Genomic DNA, 16,844 nt, shown 5'->3' on the forward strand with positions numbered 1-16,844 from the left:
CAGGAGAGGTGGTCTTGTAGGTACGAGGGTCCTAGGCCGTATAGGGCTTTAAAGGTTAAAACCAGCACCTTAAACCTGATCCTGTACTCCACCGGGAGCCAGTGCATCACATCACTCCCAGGGGAGACGTGTGGCTCTGGCGTGCTGCAGGCCCCACGGTAAGTGCCGCCCCCGTGGTGTGTTCGCCAAGTGCCCATGCCCCACCCCAGCTATGCCTCTGGTGCCACTTCTGTGTCAGTGGGGCTAATGAGAAGTGGCTCTGAAGAGATACCCAGAGAAGATGTAGAGGAGGGTGGCATTTTGGAGCACCAGCAGACTAGCACAGATCTTACCTTTATGGTGCCATCTTTGTTGGCATGGAGGAGAGGAATGGTGGGAAGAAAGCCAAGCATCTCCTGAGGTAGTTGCAGAAGTGGCTGTAACTCAGAGGTAGAGCATCTGCTCTGCATACAGAAAATCTCAGCTTCTTCAGTCTCCAGCATCTTCATGTGGGGCTGGGAGAGACCCCTGCCTAAAATCCTGGAGGGCCTCCGCCAGTCAGCCGTACTGAGCTAAATGCACCAAATGCTGACTCCATATAAGGTATCTGCCTCATCTGTGGAGAGACAAAAACGGACCCAGTCAGGGGATGCGCAGGAAAAGCAGGCAAGTAGCCCAGTAGGCCCGGAACAAGATGGGAAGTCTTTGGATAGCGGAGAAGCAGCAATCCTGCCTATGCCTTGCCTGGCTATGTGTCTTTCTGAAAACAGAAGCATATTTCAGTCAAAATTTCCAGGGGATCAGTGTTACATTTGTACTATCAAGATTTACCAGTGTGCTTTAAGAGATTTTTAAATTTTTTTGATTTGGGTCTTTTAATAGCATGGTCCAAGCTTAGGTGATGGAGAAAACTGAGTACGCAGATCTTGTACACTTCCTTGGAATCCATTTGATGAAACACAGTTTAGACATATATTATATTAAATAAAATACATATATACACAAAGTGTATCAAAGATGAATAATGGCCATTGCAGAAACAGCATTAATATGTTTAGCAAATTTGCTTATTTGGGTTGACATTTAGATGGCTTTTTGCTGAATAACTTATCCTGGTGCACATACAAGTAAGTTGGTTGCCTATATTGTTTTGCCAGCTGCTGAGGAGAATTTTGTGGCTGCTTCTTGATTTCTAAACCAGTGTGTCAGAGAGACTTCTCCTTGACACTTGACAGGAAGGTAGAGATGACCAGCTTATGGAGGGGTGCACACATTCCACTTACCCCGCTTCAGCAGTGAGAACCACATCCTGTATGGCAGATTATTCTCTGGGTCTGGCAACCTGAGATAAATTTGTCACTTGGTAAACAGTTGCCTTGGCAGCATCTGAAATGGCAGCTGTGAAATTGCATTTGGCAATGAAACCAGACTGAAGTTTTGGACTGCAGATGTCTTCCAAAAATAAGCTTTCGTTTTAATTAAATTTGCAGTTCATTACCGAGGGATACGCAGCCCACCTGGCCCAGCTGGAATACACCCATCGCTCCCGCCCCGCCAAGAACACCACCCGGATGGCTCTTCGGAAAGGCAGCTTTGGCCTCCCGGGCCAAACGGAATTCCTGCGCAAGAGGAACCACTTGCTGCGCACCATCTCCTCTCAGCCAGCCACGGCAGCCAGCGGAAGCAGTGGCTACAGGCCGGAGCGAACCCAGAGCCAGTCAGAGAGTGACCGGGAGAGGGAGAGGGAGCGCAGCCAGAGGAGCATGAGCCTTGCCACAGGGTGCTGGGGCCGGAGCACAGTCTCCAGACTGGAGCCGGGGGGCCTGGGGCAGAAGTAGAGCAGCCGGACGGCAGCAGCAGGAGGCAATCATGCATGGCGGCAGCAGCGGAGGTGAAACAACCGAGGCCTGTGGTGTGGGGTAGTGGGGCAAACATGGTGCTACTCATTGCCGGAGAGGCAGTCATAACTTTATGAGGCGATAACAGACTGGTTTTTCCCCCCTCCATGCAAAACATACAGGCCTTGGTGACGGGGGCACTGGGTTTTTGCAGAGCACTGTGCAAAGGGGAACAAGAAAACTGCCTTTTCAAGCAGAGGGGCGTCAGGAAGGGGAAGATGAATACTTTGGCAGCTTCTGGGTGCAGCTTTTTCCTGCCCCCCCCTTTCTTACCCAGGTTTGGTGATTGTAAATATGTGCCTCCTCAGCTTCTTAGCCATCAGTCAAAGATGCAACGGAGGGCAGGAGCGTCCCAGTGCCATGTGCGGGCAGAACTGGAGTAGTCCGGTGGATCCATGACTGTGGGCTTGTTCTGCTATCTGAAGTGAAGGGAGCTGCATCCTGCCACCGCTTTGAAATATATTGCTCCACTTCTGGAATCTGGAGAGACTCGGGTTGGACACAGGGAAGAGTTCAAGACAAGCAAAGGATGCTTAGAACACACTCCTATTCTGCTAGGAAGCAAAGTCATGTTGGCAATGGCTAATTCAAGGCATCTTTGGTGCGAGAAGCATGGGATCTGATTAGCAGTTTGTTTTATTTGGGTACAATTTCCTATGATTATTTTTAAGTGAGCATCTTAAAAAAGGAGGGAAAACAAAAACCAGATTTTGGAAACTGGTGGATTGTACTAATGCAGAGAAAGGATTTTATCTGCTGCTTTCTGCTCCTTGGTGTGTGAGGGAGGGGGCAGGGTGAAAGAAGTTGGGCAGTTATCCAGTCACTACTTTGTACTTTTGGAAACTACCAACAGTTAGTTTCAAGCATCTAGGAAACAAATAGCAGAGTGCTATTTTTGCTCAGCCTAAAAAAAGCGAAGTCCAAATTCTTCCCCACTCCGCCCACTTCTCTTCTGCCTCTTGACCAGAAGGGAGTTCCGTCCTTCTTTCCAACTTTTGCAATGGCTTTCAGCGGAGGATGTAAATTTTGCTTTTCTTTTTAACTATAGTTATGCAACTGTAAAACCTCATTGTTTTTATTTGTTTTGCACTGATAATTTTTAGAAAGGAGGCCTATTACTATTTTATGAAGCTACACCCTCCCTATTTATAGCGCATGACAGTCAAATGTTGCTAAGCCAGGATGCATCTTCCCAAATGCAAACATGCACACACACACAGGGCTTTTCCCCACCAACAATGTCAGGAGATTTAAAAAGAACAAGTGCAACAAATTGAGAGGTACAAACCAAGGGAATGCGATTTTTAAAAGGAGAGGATAGACATATCTTAAATTTCCCTAACTACTCTCTGTACAGGAGTTGCGGGTTTGATGGTTTGGGTTTGCTGCAAAGTTCTGTGAAGTACATTTGCAAGCTCTGCCCCGAGTTCTAAAGACCGTGCTTGGTTTACAACACCTTATAGTAGCTGTTCGAGAATGGGGGCAAATTGCACAAGGGAACATAGGCCCACAAGGAAGGGTCTGCAAAATTTCCCTAGCCACCATCATGCCACCTCATCCTGCAGATTCAGTTTCCAGCTGTTGCAGAACACGGTTAGCCTGAGATAATGGACTAGTTCTCCAGGAGTTGGGGTTGCCCTTTCTTGCCTATAGCTTCTGGCATTTTTTATATTTGCACAGGTGTGCTTCTTTGTTCAGTGTTCCACTTTATACGTAAAACATTTCCCCCCCCCCCCAGACCAACATCTCTTTCATTGTTTCTTCTTTTCAATACCAAGAATCGGCAGCACTGTGAATTACAGCCTCTTTCCAAGCCACGAGGCTCAACAACTCACCCGGACGTGTAAAAAGCTACTTTGCTACATGGGTTTCAACACCAAATTTAAAATGGTGTGCTCCATCCATATGAATGTGATTGTCCAAAAGGGGTAAAATCCATTTATTTATCCATGGAAACTGCTGCTCTTTTCAAATGAAGCTTGCAACTCCCAACATTTCTTAAATGGTTGATGATGAGCCATACTGCAAGATTATAAGCCTCTTGTCTCAGATGAAGTCAACAAGAAAATCTTGGAGAGTTTTTACTACTTTTTTTAAAAAACAACAACACCCCAATCACTATTGACTTCCCTTTCTCCTCAGCCTAGCTCTTTGCAAATATACATCAAAACAATGAGTGGGTGGGTGTTTGACATGCAGAATCCACATTGATTGCATTATAGCTCTTTGCTAGCTCAGTGTATCATCTGACCATCATCACAAAAACAGACTAGGCGGCCACATGATCTGGATTTGAGTTTCATTGATTTGGCCTCTCCCCTGAACAGTCAAGACATGACATGTACATTATTCAAACTTTGAGACGTTCAGTGGCTCCTTTTTAGTGTGTGTGTGTGAGTGTGTGTGAGTAGCTAGTGTAAAGGAAAAAACAATGTAAAATGCCTGAATACGGGTTGGGGAGGAAGTGGGTGATTATATATATATATATATATATATATATATATATATATATATGCAGTACAAAACCTTATTTTATGTACAAAACCTATGTCTGGAGGTAAATAAACCTTCAGGTTTTGTTAACATTTCAAGACCCAGCTTCCCCTCCCCCTTGTTTTCAGGCATAATTTACAACAGACTCATTTTATGGACCAAGTTCAGACTGTCCAAGGATGCTAAAAGAAATCTTCTCATTGCCTCTCACCAATCCATATTTGAAACAAATGATCCGTAAGAGGGAGAGTCATTCCTGTGTACACCCCCACCCCTTTGCCAGGCATCTCCTCTCTTCCACCCATTCTCCCTGTTTCTTTTCAAGGTGGTTGTTTTGTGTGTGTAAGGGGATGGGGTGGTTCTTCATCCTTCTTTGCGATTGTAATAATTTTGAATTAAGTGAGCGGCGAGCAAGTGACATTATGGCTGGAGGCTTTTTTCATTTTTTTAAGCTCCCCAGGATGCCATCATTCTGGTCCATGACTTATGTATGTATACCCCTCGTGTGTTGTCCTTGATGTTGAAAGCTGAACTTGCTACTCTGGCATTAAACAAACAATAGCAATAGCTTCATTAGAAAGTAGTGTGGCTCCCTCTGGAATGAATCTGGAGAGCAGCATTCGCCATCCCAGTTGGAAATTCAAAGACTGATTTGTGGAATCTGAAGCCATCTGTATTTAATACTGTAGCCTCAGTGATTGTCTTTCCTTGAGATCAGTGCCCCAGATCCAGTTTATACCTTAAGGGCCAGTAAGTGTCTATTATGAGGCTGTGTCTCTGTGGCACTTTCTGACAGCTCAATGGAGTGGGGAGGCAGGAATCCCCCTGGAAAGGGCAGGTCTGCTAAACTTGCTGTGGGAACCTCAGGTGTGCAGACTTGCCCCTCAAGAGTCTTCTCAGCCCGGTGAATGAATGAGTGGTCAGGTAGAACAGTTTCAGTACATTGCGTATACTAGAGCCACCTGGACGTGCCTAGAACTCAGCCAGTATGATGATCAGCCTTTCCCAACCTGAGACCTTCCAGATGTTTTTAGCTGCAAGGCCCAGCCAGCCAAGGAACAGGTAAAACTTGCACTTTTTGTCTTGGGATCACATAACTTTTGTTTGTTGTTGTCTTTGAAGTATGTTTTGCAAGTAATTTGGACTCTGAAGTGGTTTCCTCTTTTCAAAGACAGGGGAACATATTGGGGTGATATTTGAGGAAAGGAGTGGTCAAGAGATCAGGAACTCCCCCCCCCCTTGCAAATATTTAGAGGAGCTTGCAGCAGCAACCTGGCGTTTGGGTGGCATTTAGAATTCCCATGAGATCAGTGCTCTGTCCACATCTCCCCCATCCTCCTGCCATAAGGCAAGGAACTTTGCTGTATGGTTTACATCATGTATTCACACTGCACAATTGGCGCTGCCTTGGCACAGAACAAGAATTTTGCTGAGTTTGGGTCTATTTTTTAACACAGACTTAATTTACTCTTTTCAGATGTTCCATCACAACAGACCTTGCGTTTCGGGAAAAGTTTTGCAGGGTAATTTGGTGCTGAAGTGTTTAAACTTGGCTAAAAATGTTTAAAGGCGTCACATGGGACTAAACTTTCATTTCTTTTAAGCCAAAAAAGGCAAGCTTCTCATCCATATGGCTGCAGGTGGGCAGGGGAAAGCCTGATGCTCTGAAAAGCCAAGGTGGGTGTGGAGTTTAATAAAGCTGACCTCTGCACAACCCCCAAGTTTGCCAGAGCATGCTAGATTTTGGAAAGCTCCTAAAATGTTTGCAGTCTGAGAAAACAAATGAAACAAAAGCACACACATAGGTTCTAGATGGCATTCCTATGACACAATCCTATACATAATTACCCAGACGTAATTTCCATTGTGTTCTGTGGCCTTGCTCTACATTACTCCCTGGTAAGTGTGTTTAGGATTGAAGCCTTGGGTATCCAAACATTACAAAAGGGTACTGACAACACCAGCCTGCTGGAATGAAGCAGATCTAGATGGCAGGGAGTCTACCTAAGAACCCCATAAATACCACCCAGAATTCCATTCAAAGAAAATTAGGATATAAATGTACAAAACAATCAATGGTTTGATGGAAAAAGAGGCCCTAACCTGTTGTATACATTCTTCCCAAACAAGATAGCTTCCCTGTAATTTGCACTGGGGCCGGATTGTTCGCATCTTTTGACAAACCAACTTTAATTTTGATGAACGTTTTGTATCTTAAAGCTAGCTGAAGGGAAGTTGTCTGCCAAAGGCAGGGTGGGGAGCGACGTCAGTTACAAACAAAACCCTCCTCCTCCGAGACAGTTTTATCCCTCTCGTTCAGGTATTTACCACCATTGCTGCAGTTTTTCCTGTTAGTTCCAAAAGCATTACGGTTTTGTCTCCCTCTCCTTCATCACTGAGACCCCACCCCACACTTCCTTCTCCTCCCCGACTGTTGCTCTGTATTCAACAATGTTCATTCTGTTGAATGGTGGGCGGAGGGCAGGCTTCTCAAAGATTCGGCTGGAGGGACAGCACTCCAAGAACGTTCCCTATGGAAAGGTCACAAGGGCAAATCAGCCCAGAGTCCAGCTACCTGCGTTTGTGTCTGCATGATCCTGTCTGTCTCCTTGCTCTTGTATGTGAGGACCACCCTCTTCCTTGCTGGTCCTGCCGCCTGGTTGTGCTTTGTATATGGTTATCCCTTGTACGTTAACACCAATTAAAAGAAACGGGAAGGCTCTATTGCTGTGTCTGTTTCTTTGCAAAGTCCACAAAAGGCATAAAGCTTCAAAGCGACTTGCTTTCAGAGCCCAAGAAAGTAGCCCTGAAGCATCAGACCAAATCCCAGCATTCTGTCTTTATAACAGCCAGATTTCCGGGGGAAATCCGCAATCGGGACACCATGGCAATGGGCTTCCCTTCTTGTTGTTTGTCTCCAGATACTAAGGCACAAAGAGCCTCTCTACAGAGCAATGACATTAAGCCCAGGGGCAAGGAACCTTTTCCAGCCTGGGAGCCACATTCTCTTCTGAGCAACCTTCTGAGGGCCACATGCAAAAGTGGGTGGAGCCATATTAATTTTACCTTTATACATTTGTTTCTACATACCCATAACACCCCTATCTCTCCTCCAAACAGGCAAGAGAGATTTCCAGTGTTCTAAGGCATCAGGCCTTGGGAAAATCAGGGTTCACATCCCCACTGAGTTATGAAGCTCACCAGGTGACCTTAGGCCAGTCACTGCCTCTCAGCCTAACCTACCTCACAGGGCTGTTGTGGAGTTCTGATGCAGAGCTGGAGGACCATGTACACCATCCTGAGTTCCCTGGAGAAAGTGGGATATAAATGTGATAGCAACATAAATATTCAGGGGGCAAAGCAGGGCCACTGAGGGGAGGAATGGCCTGAAGATGCAGTGTGTGTGGCCTGGCTCAATTTCTGAGGGCCAGTTGATGAGACCTGGACTCATATTTGGCCTCCAGACCTGAAGTTCAGCATCATTCCTGCACTAAGCTATTATGGCTAAGAGTTATAGTCATATTTTGGTGCCCTGCAAGATATTCATGCAACATCCAACTCGTATGCCATGGAGAGAGCTTGAAATGCATTTAAATTAGAGCTGCTTGTGAGGAGGGATCAGTCTATTTCTGCCCAGTGTCAGGTTAGCATTCATTAATAAGTCGGTTCTGTCTTGTTTCCATAAGCAAAAACACAATTGTGCTGCACATTTATCCTAAAACGAGCATTTTGTATTGCACTGCATATTTTAACCTAAAATAGAAATTTTATATGCTTTTTGAGCACAGAGCAGCATTGAAAAAAAATGGAGAAGTGCAAAAATTATAACTGCAATCCAATCTGTTTATCAGTCTGCCAAGTATGCATTGGTCCAGTTCTCTGGTGTCCCCAGAGCAAGTCAGAGCAAGCATATCAGGTTCCAATCCCCCTTTCAGCCAGGAGGTTCAGAAGCTGGGTTGGGCGAGTCCCAACTTCTCAGCACTACCTATTTTACGGAGCTGTTATGCAGTATGTGCAATATGGATGCATTTATACCCCACTCTGAATCGCTGAAGCAAAGCAGGAAAGCTTTATTCGGTCTTATGTGCATGACTTTGGTTACATGTGGCTGAGTCGGCAGTTCTTCTTGGTTCAGTGGAACAACCCTGTTCCCAGAACAGCACAAAACCATAATAAACAGATGATACCCTAAAACAGACAATATGGGGAAGGCTGTTATAATGAACAAGCCTGGTATTACCTGCATCAGCAAGCCTGTGTAAGTTGATGACATGACATTTATTACTTGGACAAACCTGGTTGCTACCGGTTAAATAGGAGTGCTGTGATTTTGCAAAACAAAGACCACACCCTTAAAGGGCACAATCCAGGTAAAGTGAAGCATTTTTTTAATCATTCTGTTAGTTTTGATGAAAAAGAGTGAAAGCAACAATTCATTGGCTTGGCTCTTCTTTGGAGGAATAAGGCCAAAGTGTGAATTATTCTTCAGCACTGGGTAAATAATTAACAGGATATAAGTAAAATGAATTTCACACAAACATGCCTGACTAACGTTTGTTTGATTACCAAAAGTTGGTGAGCAAACAACCATGTCCAGCTCCTACACCATGTTGCCTCAGGAGACCTGCTTATCAATTCCCTTACCATACCTCTAAGGAAAGGGGTGGGTGTGAGGTCTAGCACCCCAGCAACGACACTGTTGCTCTAAGGGTCGCTGGCAGAATCAGCAGGCTTCTCCTCCTGCCCCGCCCCCCCCGACATTTTTGGCATTGTAGCCTCTCTCGTGCCCCCCCTTAATCAATTGCTTGTGCCAGTAACATGCACAGTTTAAACCGCTGCAACAATCCTACCACAGTGTTGCCCTGAGAACAGAGATTTAAACCTCTCCACCTAGCCCAGTGCTTCATTAAGGAAATAACCATCATAGTGATGGAGATGTTTTGTGTACCTGTGTGATTGTGTGTGTAGTGTGTCACAGGCATGCAACCCTCAGAGGATTGGCAATGTTTGGCACTCGGGCCAAAAGCATTTGGCTACCCCTGGCATACAGAGATACACCAGATATATAATCTGCCCAAATGGAGCCTGGAAACAGAGCAAAGCAGCATGGACAGAGTCGCTCCTGAAAGGATGACATGCTTGCCAATTGCATAGCTGTTGGCACAAGGACACACAAGGGTCCTCTAGCAAGGAAGCAAATTGTGTGGCACCGTAAAAGGGTCAAGGCTTTGAATTTCCCATGAACACAGCAGGTCTCAGCACTTTTCAGAATCCAGAGCTTAATGCATCCTATCTAGCTAACGCTGCAGCAGAAAAGTGTTACCATGTGGACCTGTTAAGGAAGCCTCAATGCCTTCCTGTTCCTATATTAGGTAGGTGTAAGTGTGAAGTTGGAAACCAGAACAGCCTGAAGGGCGATCCAGATCTCACCACTAAGTTGCCCTTCTGCCCTTAAGCAGAGGCTGCATTGTGTCAGGCTAGAGCACAAGAAAAGGTGAGGTAGCAGCAGAACATGGCTGACCAGCCACCTTGCCAAGCCCCGCACCTGAGCAGATGCTGCTCAGCCAGAGATGCTAGAGGTGGGGCACAGCAAGAGTGGACCTGTGTGAGAACTGCATGCCCTTACCCTGCTGTAACTCTTCCCAGCAGAACCCAAGAGCATGAAACTCCCTCGGCCTTTAGCAGGAGGAGGTAGGTTGCAGCTGCTGGTGCTCCTCCTACCGCCTTCTTAGGACAGTGGATTTAAAGATGCACCCTAGCTGCTTCCTTGCCCCTTGATGTTGAGGTTTCAGAGCCTAGACACCATGAAGCCAGCCAGGAAGTAGCTGGGCTGAGCTTTAGAAAAAAGTCCCCTCCCACACAGGATAGAGGCAAGCAGGATCAAAACCAGAAGCCTCCAGCCCACTTTGCACTTGGTCCATCTGCCTTGGAGGCAGGCAGAGTGGTAAAAGATCTCCACAGCATTTGTTGTCAGACTTCCGTCGCTTCCTTTCCAGTGACCTGGGTCTTCTGTTTTTGCTCACTTCCCTTTTGCTTTGGGATAATTATTTTCACTGCTAAGGGAGGTGCCTTGATGAGGAAACAAGCTGGAGGCAGCAATTGGAGAGCCTCACAGGGGAGAACTGCAAAACAGAAGGATTTGTACTAGGAGCTGATGAATCTGGGCATCTTCCTGCCCCAGCAGTTCTGTCCTGATGGCACTGGCATGCAAATTCCATGGGGACAGGTGTTGGGTGTGGGGAGTGCAGTGCCTGGTTTCGGCAAAGCTTCTGCAGCTGGGAATAAAACCATCTCTGAAGACCATCCTGTTATCACTGCAGCATCCCCGTCCTCGCCTGGAAGGAAAGGCCATCTCCCCGCGTGGCTTGCTGTGAACAAAGGTAGATGCATTAAAGGTCTGCAAATCGTATCAGTCTTTGGTGCAATTTCTGAAGTTCTACTCTTTTAAGGGGAACAGCATCAATGTCCCCACACTCTGCAGGCTTCTAAGGAAGGAAGGAAGGAAGGAAGTTCTCATCTAGGATATGAAAAAGTATTGATCTACAAACTGATGGAAACAAAGGCAAAGAGGACCTACATGGGAAAGTCTCAGCAACCCAAATGTCAGCTTATTCTCTCTTTTAGCAATAAAACTGCTAGCATATTTCCAAAGCTAAGCAGGGTCTGGTATGGTTTCAAATTGGATGGGGGACTGCATGTTGAGATTCTTGCATTGCAGGGGGTTGGGCTAGATAACCCTCAGGATCCCTTCCAACTCTACAGTTCTATGATTCTATGACACTGAAGTCGGGGGAACCACTTTAGGGGAATTAATAAGCCACTGAACAGTTATAAACAAAACCCAGCCTACAAAGCCCAGCTTTGTCCTCTAAATACTCAAGTCTACAGTTGCCAGATTACATCCGTTAGATTCTGCAATAATAAACAGCCACACACCTTGTTAATCTCCTTATGCCTCTCCTTCGTAACGATCTCCTCAAGGACCTCGCCATCACCTTTAATAAGTCTGGAATTGAAACCCAGATTGTAGTCCAGCCAACTTGCACAAACAGTAGATGTCTATATGCCCTTCCTATCAACAGAGGGGGCCATAGCTCCCTGCTCTGCATGCAGAAGGTCCCTGACTCAACCCCCAACTACATCTCCAGGAAGGGATGGAAATGTCCTGTGCCCCAAACACTGGAGAGCCTCTGCCAGTCAGTGTAGACAATACTGGGGCAAGAGGACCAGTGGTCTGGCCAGTATGAAGCTGCCTCCCATAGTTAAGAATGTGAGAATGTAGGGATCGCCTTGCTGCAATGGGGCCAGCCACAAAGAATGCCAACTCAGCTGCAGCAGAAAAAGCAAATTCCAAGCTGGAGCTTATGAGGGGTAGGATTAAAAGCAGGGCTGTATTCAACGAAGTTCTACTCAGAGAAGAACCATAACTGCCACATTTCAAATGGTCTTCTCTGAGTATGACTAAGGCTGTATACAATCCATAGCTACCAATGTCATGATGCACTTCTCCCTGTCTATGGCGCAGCCACACGTGGACCAAACCCCAAAGGGATCCTGTGAACAGTGCAGAAAAGGGGACACCACAAGTCTGGAGCACCTTCCCTACATTAGGGGCTTTTAAGTTTAGGAAGAAATGGTTCATAAGCTGAAGAACATGGCTTGTTGTGCCCACTCGCTTATCACAGTCCAGTTCCCCATTTGTAAGATGGGACCAACAGTGACTGAGCACATGGTGATGTTGCAAGGGGAAAATAAAAGAAAGTGTAAAAGCTCTGTGCGTGGTGCTTTTAAAATGATACTATTAATCGGGGTCAGCATTTGCAAAAATAAACTGCCAATGAAGGAACTTAAGAACAGAAAATACAAAGAGCTCTGTAAAGAAACTGAACTATGTGGTCATTTCAGAGGAAAATGCAGATACAGAAGAGAAAACCCAGAGGGTCTACATAAATTTAACTTAGTGACGATCTTCTAGTGACATCCCCCTCCCCAACACACCTTGTTCTTCCTGTTTCAGGGTCAACGACTCTCCTTATCACACTCTGCCGAGCGTCCCACTCCTCTTTCGTCATGGGCTTCATTGCTTGGATGCGGGATTTCTGCTCGTCTGTCAGGGCTGAGAGGCAGACCCAAGTCAGAAAACAGTGGTCTCACCAATAGCTCTGGTATTACCACTGGTAGGGAGAGCATTTTTGTTGTTCAATCCCACAGAAAAAAGGCTCCTCCAGTGTGTTCAGAAATCACTGCACTATCAGTTAAAACAGCTTAGTAATGATTTTTTAAAAATCCATCTAGTAATAAACAAACTTACAGAAAATGGATCTAATTAAGGTTCCTATTGCAAAACTGCAACATTCATTTTGCCACTCCTTAACCAAGAGTGTTGTTATTGTTTTCCAATCCTACCTTGCCTTGGGGAGGATCTTACCTGGCCCGGAGTCTCCCAGGGTCTCTTTCTGCCACTGGTCCAGGGAAGGGCCAGGGATTGCCTCCCCCTTTGTTGCTCCCTCTTTCTCCCTCCCCTTTGATTTATTCTTTGCTTTCTTCTTGGTTTTCCTCTTCCTCTTCTTCTTTTGCTTTTTATCTTTCTCTTTGCTCAGCTTCTTCTTGCTCTGCTTCCTCCTTTTGCGGTTGGATTCATCGTCACCTGACACATCTGGAGAGGAATCGGAAGAGGACGACGATCCTGAAGATAAGGAGCTGGTCTCGGAGGAGGAGCTGCTGCTGCCTCTTCTCCTTTTCTTCTTCTTCTCCTTCTTCTTCTTCTTTTTCACTGGAACCCAGCATCAATCATAAGTCACCAGGGAATATCTATCATGTTGCAATACATCACCAGAACTGTTACCCAAAGGGAGAAAAAAAACTGAGGAAATTCTCTTTTCCAGCCCTGGACAGAACCCAGAACTGGAACTTGTTGATTGGCTTAATTGCTGTGGCTTCACCTCCAAGAATAACCTAAGTGTTGTAACTGGGGCTGGAGAGGCAACTAGTCTAGTGACTCCATAGGATTCTTTGCCTGGGGTTGGGGCAGCCAAGACATATTTCTAACCCATTCGTATGATTTGAATCTGTTGCATAGATGTGGCTCTGAAGTCAGTGCCCAACAAATGATATAATCAGAGGCACTGATTTTAAGACACACCTGGATGTTACAAAAGGCAGCTGTCAGTGTGCAGCCATCGCTCGCTTGAGGGACAAAGCTTAAGAAGGCAGTTTCAAGCCCTGGTGGTTCTGGTGGGAAGTTCTACGAAAGCAAAAGCAGTGATAAATTAAAAAAAAACAACCACAGGAGAAATACTCTGCTCTGCAGGCTGCATTCTACACAAGTGTCTCATCCTAAGCAAACAAGGGGACCATGGTGGAGGGTGCAGGGAGCAGCCTCAATGACCAGAAAGTGAGAATAGCTCCCCCAGGAAACTGCACTACTGGCCAACACTGGCAAATGCTACCCCATTGAGAGATCGGAGTTCTGCATTTCTTAGGCCATTGCTTCAGAAGCAGCTGACACCCTCTCCCACATCCTTACCTTCTTTGCTGGAGGCTGAGCCCATCCGGACCCTTGGGGGCTCAGATCCTCTTTTGCTGGCAGGAGACAAACTCCTCATCCTCCCCTGTGATTCTCTGCTGCTTTTCCTCCTTTTCTTCTCCTCCTCCTCCACATCTCGCCTGCTCTGGGAGTCGCTTCGGCTCCTGCTCCGAAACCTTTTCCTCGCCTGGCTGTGAGCCATCCTACTCTCAGGTCTGTTCCAAACAAGGAGATCTATTTACTTGCTTGGCTACCTATGGACCATCCTGCCCTTGAAGATCACACTCAGTCTTGCTCAAGTTTCAAACCAGCCAGAAGTAAATGTCCATTCAGAAAGGTCTTGGTTAGGGAAATTTGATCTTGCAAGGTTTGCAAAATAGCAGCATCCCATCCATGTTGCCAGTCAGAGCCAAGGATTGAACTTTGGCCTATTCAGATGTGAAGCCATGGCATGTAGTCATCTAATGCTTCCTTGGCCATTGGGGCTACAGGTTACTGCAAGACCCTGAAAGTTCTATAGGTTAATTCTATGCCAAGTGGTTCATTCTTTAAAATGAAAGGAGGGAGAAGCTGTGACCCTCCTGAAGCTCCTAGACTACAACTCCCACCATCCCTGACCAAGCAGGCTGGGGCTGATGGGAGCTGGTGTCCAACAACAACTGGAGGGCCACATCCCTGCCCTACAGCCTAACACAATATATTTGCTAGCCTTTCATGTGCCACAAGAGGGGTCAGGTTTTTTTGTTTTTAAAGCTTGGCAACCTTCCTCAGATTAAAGCAGCTTTGGAGCTCAGCAGCCAGGGCTGTTTCTCTCAGGGCAACAACTTCTCCCCTCAGTTGACTAGAGAAAATTTAAAAATAAAATAACCACAATAACTCATTCATCATTAGCTTTGGATAATTTCTAGTGCACAACCCTCTTTTTCGTAACTCAAGAGCAGTTTGATTTTATTGCCTTCTTTAAACTGGCTGTTGCCGTTTCAGTTTGTCGTTTTATTTGGCTGTAGTAGGTTTGCCTGATCTTCTTCTCCTTCATTATAACTGTACTTTTTATTCCCTACTACTTTGTAAGTCGCTTTGGGCTGCCTTGGGCAAAATTAAGTGACTAACAAATCTTAATAATAATAATAATAATAAGCCACTCCGGGAACACAAATCTGCGTTAACGTTGCTCTGTCAAATTCGTGCATCTATATACCTGCGCGCGCGCGCACACTTCGGCCCCTTGAACGCCCAGCCGCGCCTTGACCCTTTTAAGAAAACCCGCGCGGTTTCTGCTGTCCTTCAAAGCCTTTCCACCCAATCCCGGCGCTCCGTCTCCCCCGCCCTCTTTCTAAGCCCCGCCCCGCCGCCTGCCAGAGAAGGGCTCCGTCAGGCAGCCAAGGCGCATGCGCGCTGAATGCCTACTCGCAAGGTCTTTGCGGAACCAATTCCGCCCCGTCCCGCCGGACTCACCGAGCCGGGTCCGGGCCTCGCCCCGAGGGAAGGCGGCGCGCCGAGAAGCGTCGTTGCAGAGGCTGGGCTTCTATGGCTGGGCTGCGCCTCCGCAGCCCCGGAAACCGAGCGGGGCCCCCAGCAACTCTTTCGAGTTTCCTCGGCCACTTCCTGTCTGCGCCTCGTCCGTCGCCATGAAGTGTCCGGCGGGGAACACCGAGGCCGAGCACCTTGGTTCCCAGCCTCCCGAAAACCCCGTCCCTGAAGCGGCGCTGGGTTGTTGGGCTCCAGCTCCCATCGGCCCCGGGAGCGAGTGGCGGGAGGTCGGGCCAACATCTGGAGGGTGCCGAGTGGCCCAGGGGGATCCCTGCAACCAAAAAAATCGGGGGAAGCGGAGGCAAAGAGCGAGGACCCCCGTTTTCTTTCTTTCAATTTTTAAGGGAAAAAATTATCCTTTTGTGTTCTGTTCGTGTTTGTTCAAAAATATCCAAAGTGGCGTTCAAGAACAATAATCATAAAAAGAAGCAAAAAATAAAATAAAATGGTAAACCACTTTGTGGGATCAGTTTAAATCAGAAGGTGGAGCGTGCATCTTTTAAAATAAATATTATTAAAAATGCAGCAGTATAATTCATATTTTTAACAATTGGCAAAACATGCATTTAGTAGTTACTTATTACATTTTTATCCCACCTTTTCATCACAGAACTCAAGGCAACACATTTTTTATCCTCACAGCAATACTGTAAGGTAGATTAGGCTGAGCATAGCCCAGAATCTGGCAGCAGACTTGAGTCAGTAGCGGTTCAAGCCTGGATTTGAACGCTAAATAAGCAAACAAAACAAAACCTGCCCCATCTCTGTTTAACACTCTTAACCACAAAGGCTTTACTATAATGATTTTGTACAGTACACTCTAAGGTACAGTATGTCTACTATTGAGTTCAATAGGGCTTCCTCCCAGGAAAGTGTATATAGGATTGCAACCTTTAATTAGTCCAGCTCTTATACGAACAGTGAATATTTGGGTCCTGCTTCTTCAGTTTTCTTATTTCTTCCACACAAAACGCAACAAAATAGAATTTATATTCTGTACCACTATTATCTTACCCTTGACTTTAATGAAAATATGCTATAACTTCCATGCATGTCAAACTGTACCCCAGTGGGTTGGTGAAAGAACTCTGTATTATTGTTGAAAACAGCCATATTAGCAATTGTCATGGGGATTTGTCTACAAATATAATGGCCAGATGTGATTTTGACAGAATAGAGCTGGACAAAAATATAATTGACTATTATTTATTGACAAGTTTTATATGACTTATTGTATGTTAGGATTATCTCTCCAGCTGCTGCAGAGAGGGAGGGCGATTCAGGAGTGTTGCTGTTACTTAAAAAATAAAACGAAATTCTTTGCAACCTGCTTTGGTCTTTCTAGCATAGCTAAAAAATAAAACAGAATTTTGTTGGCACCTTGGTTCCCCCCCCCCTTTGCTTAACGCGCTCAGATT

At 46.1% G+C, this 16,844-nt stretch overlaps 2 protein-coding genes across 12 annotated transcripts in view; one reads left to right on the forward strand and one right to left on the reverse strand.

Annotated features, from left to right (window-relative positions):
• The window catches only part of PITPNM2 (phosphatidylinositol transfer protein membrane associated 2), a 206,771-nt gene extending 203,163 nt beyond the window's left edge, over window positions 1-3,608 (forward strand). For all 10 annotated transcript variants that reach the window (XM_083589728.1, XM_083589722.1, XM_083589729.1 and 7 more), the window contains one exon: window positions 1,470-3,608. In XM_083589728.1, the coding sequence (XP_083445854.1) occupies window positions 1,470-1,817 (348 nt within the window). In that variant the 3' untranslated portion in view covers window positions 1,818-3,608. The remainder of the gene's footprint in view (window positions 1-1,469) is intronic.
• A 4,808-nt stretch (window positions 3,609-8,416) lies between these two features.
• ARL6IP4 (ARF like GTPase 6 interacting protein 4) lies at window positions 8,417-16,814 on the reverse strand. Of its 2 annotated transcripts, none has more exons than XM_083590610.1 (6): window positions 15,352-16,789; window positions 13,897-14,111; window positions 12,799-13,143; window positions 12,369-12,486; window positions 11,307-11,376; window positions 8,417-10,738 (listed from the first exon to the last, which is right to left on the reverse strand). In XM_083590610.1, exons 2-6 carry the CDS (start codon window positions 14,096-14,098, stop codon window positions 10,682-10,684), a joined length of 792 nt encoding a protein of 263 aa, XP_083446736.1. In that variant the 5' UTR covers window positions 14,099-14,111; window positions 15,352-16,789; the 3' UTR covers window positions 8,417-10,681. The 2 variants fall into 2 exon arrangements, 1 of the variants encoding a protein (XP_083446736.1); XR_014542453.1 differs by having other exon boundaries at window positions 10,671-10,738; window positions 12,777-13,143; window positions 15,352-16,814.
• Window positions 16,815-16,844: the final 30 nt, after the last annotated feature.

The sequence above is a fragment of the Podarcis filfolensis genome, assembly GCF_964270895.1.
Source record: "Podarcis filfolensis genome assembly, chromosome: 16".
Classification (NCBI taxonomy): Eukaryota; Metazoa; Chordata; class Lepidosauria; order Squamata; family Lacertidae; genus Podarcis; species Podarcis filfolensis.

Bases quoted from the DNA above. Each gene is read 5' to 3' on its own strand.
- ARL6IP4 (XM_083590610.1), bottom strand. From the start codon at position 14,098: ATGGCTCACAGCCAGGCGAGGAAAAGGTTTCGGAGCAGGAGCCGAAGC. The intron at 11,377-12,368 runs GTGTGTTGGGGA...TTTCAATTCCAG, and splicing joins CCTGAAACAGGAAGAACAAG to ACTTATTAAAGGTGATGGCG. The intron at 10,739-11,306 runs GTGTGTGGCTGT...CTTTGTTCACAG, and splicing joins GGCATAAGGAGATTAACAAG to CAAGCCACGCGGGGAGATGG.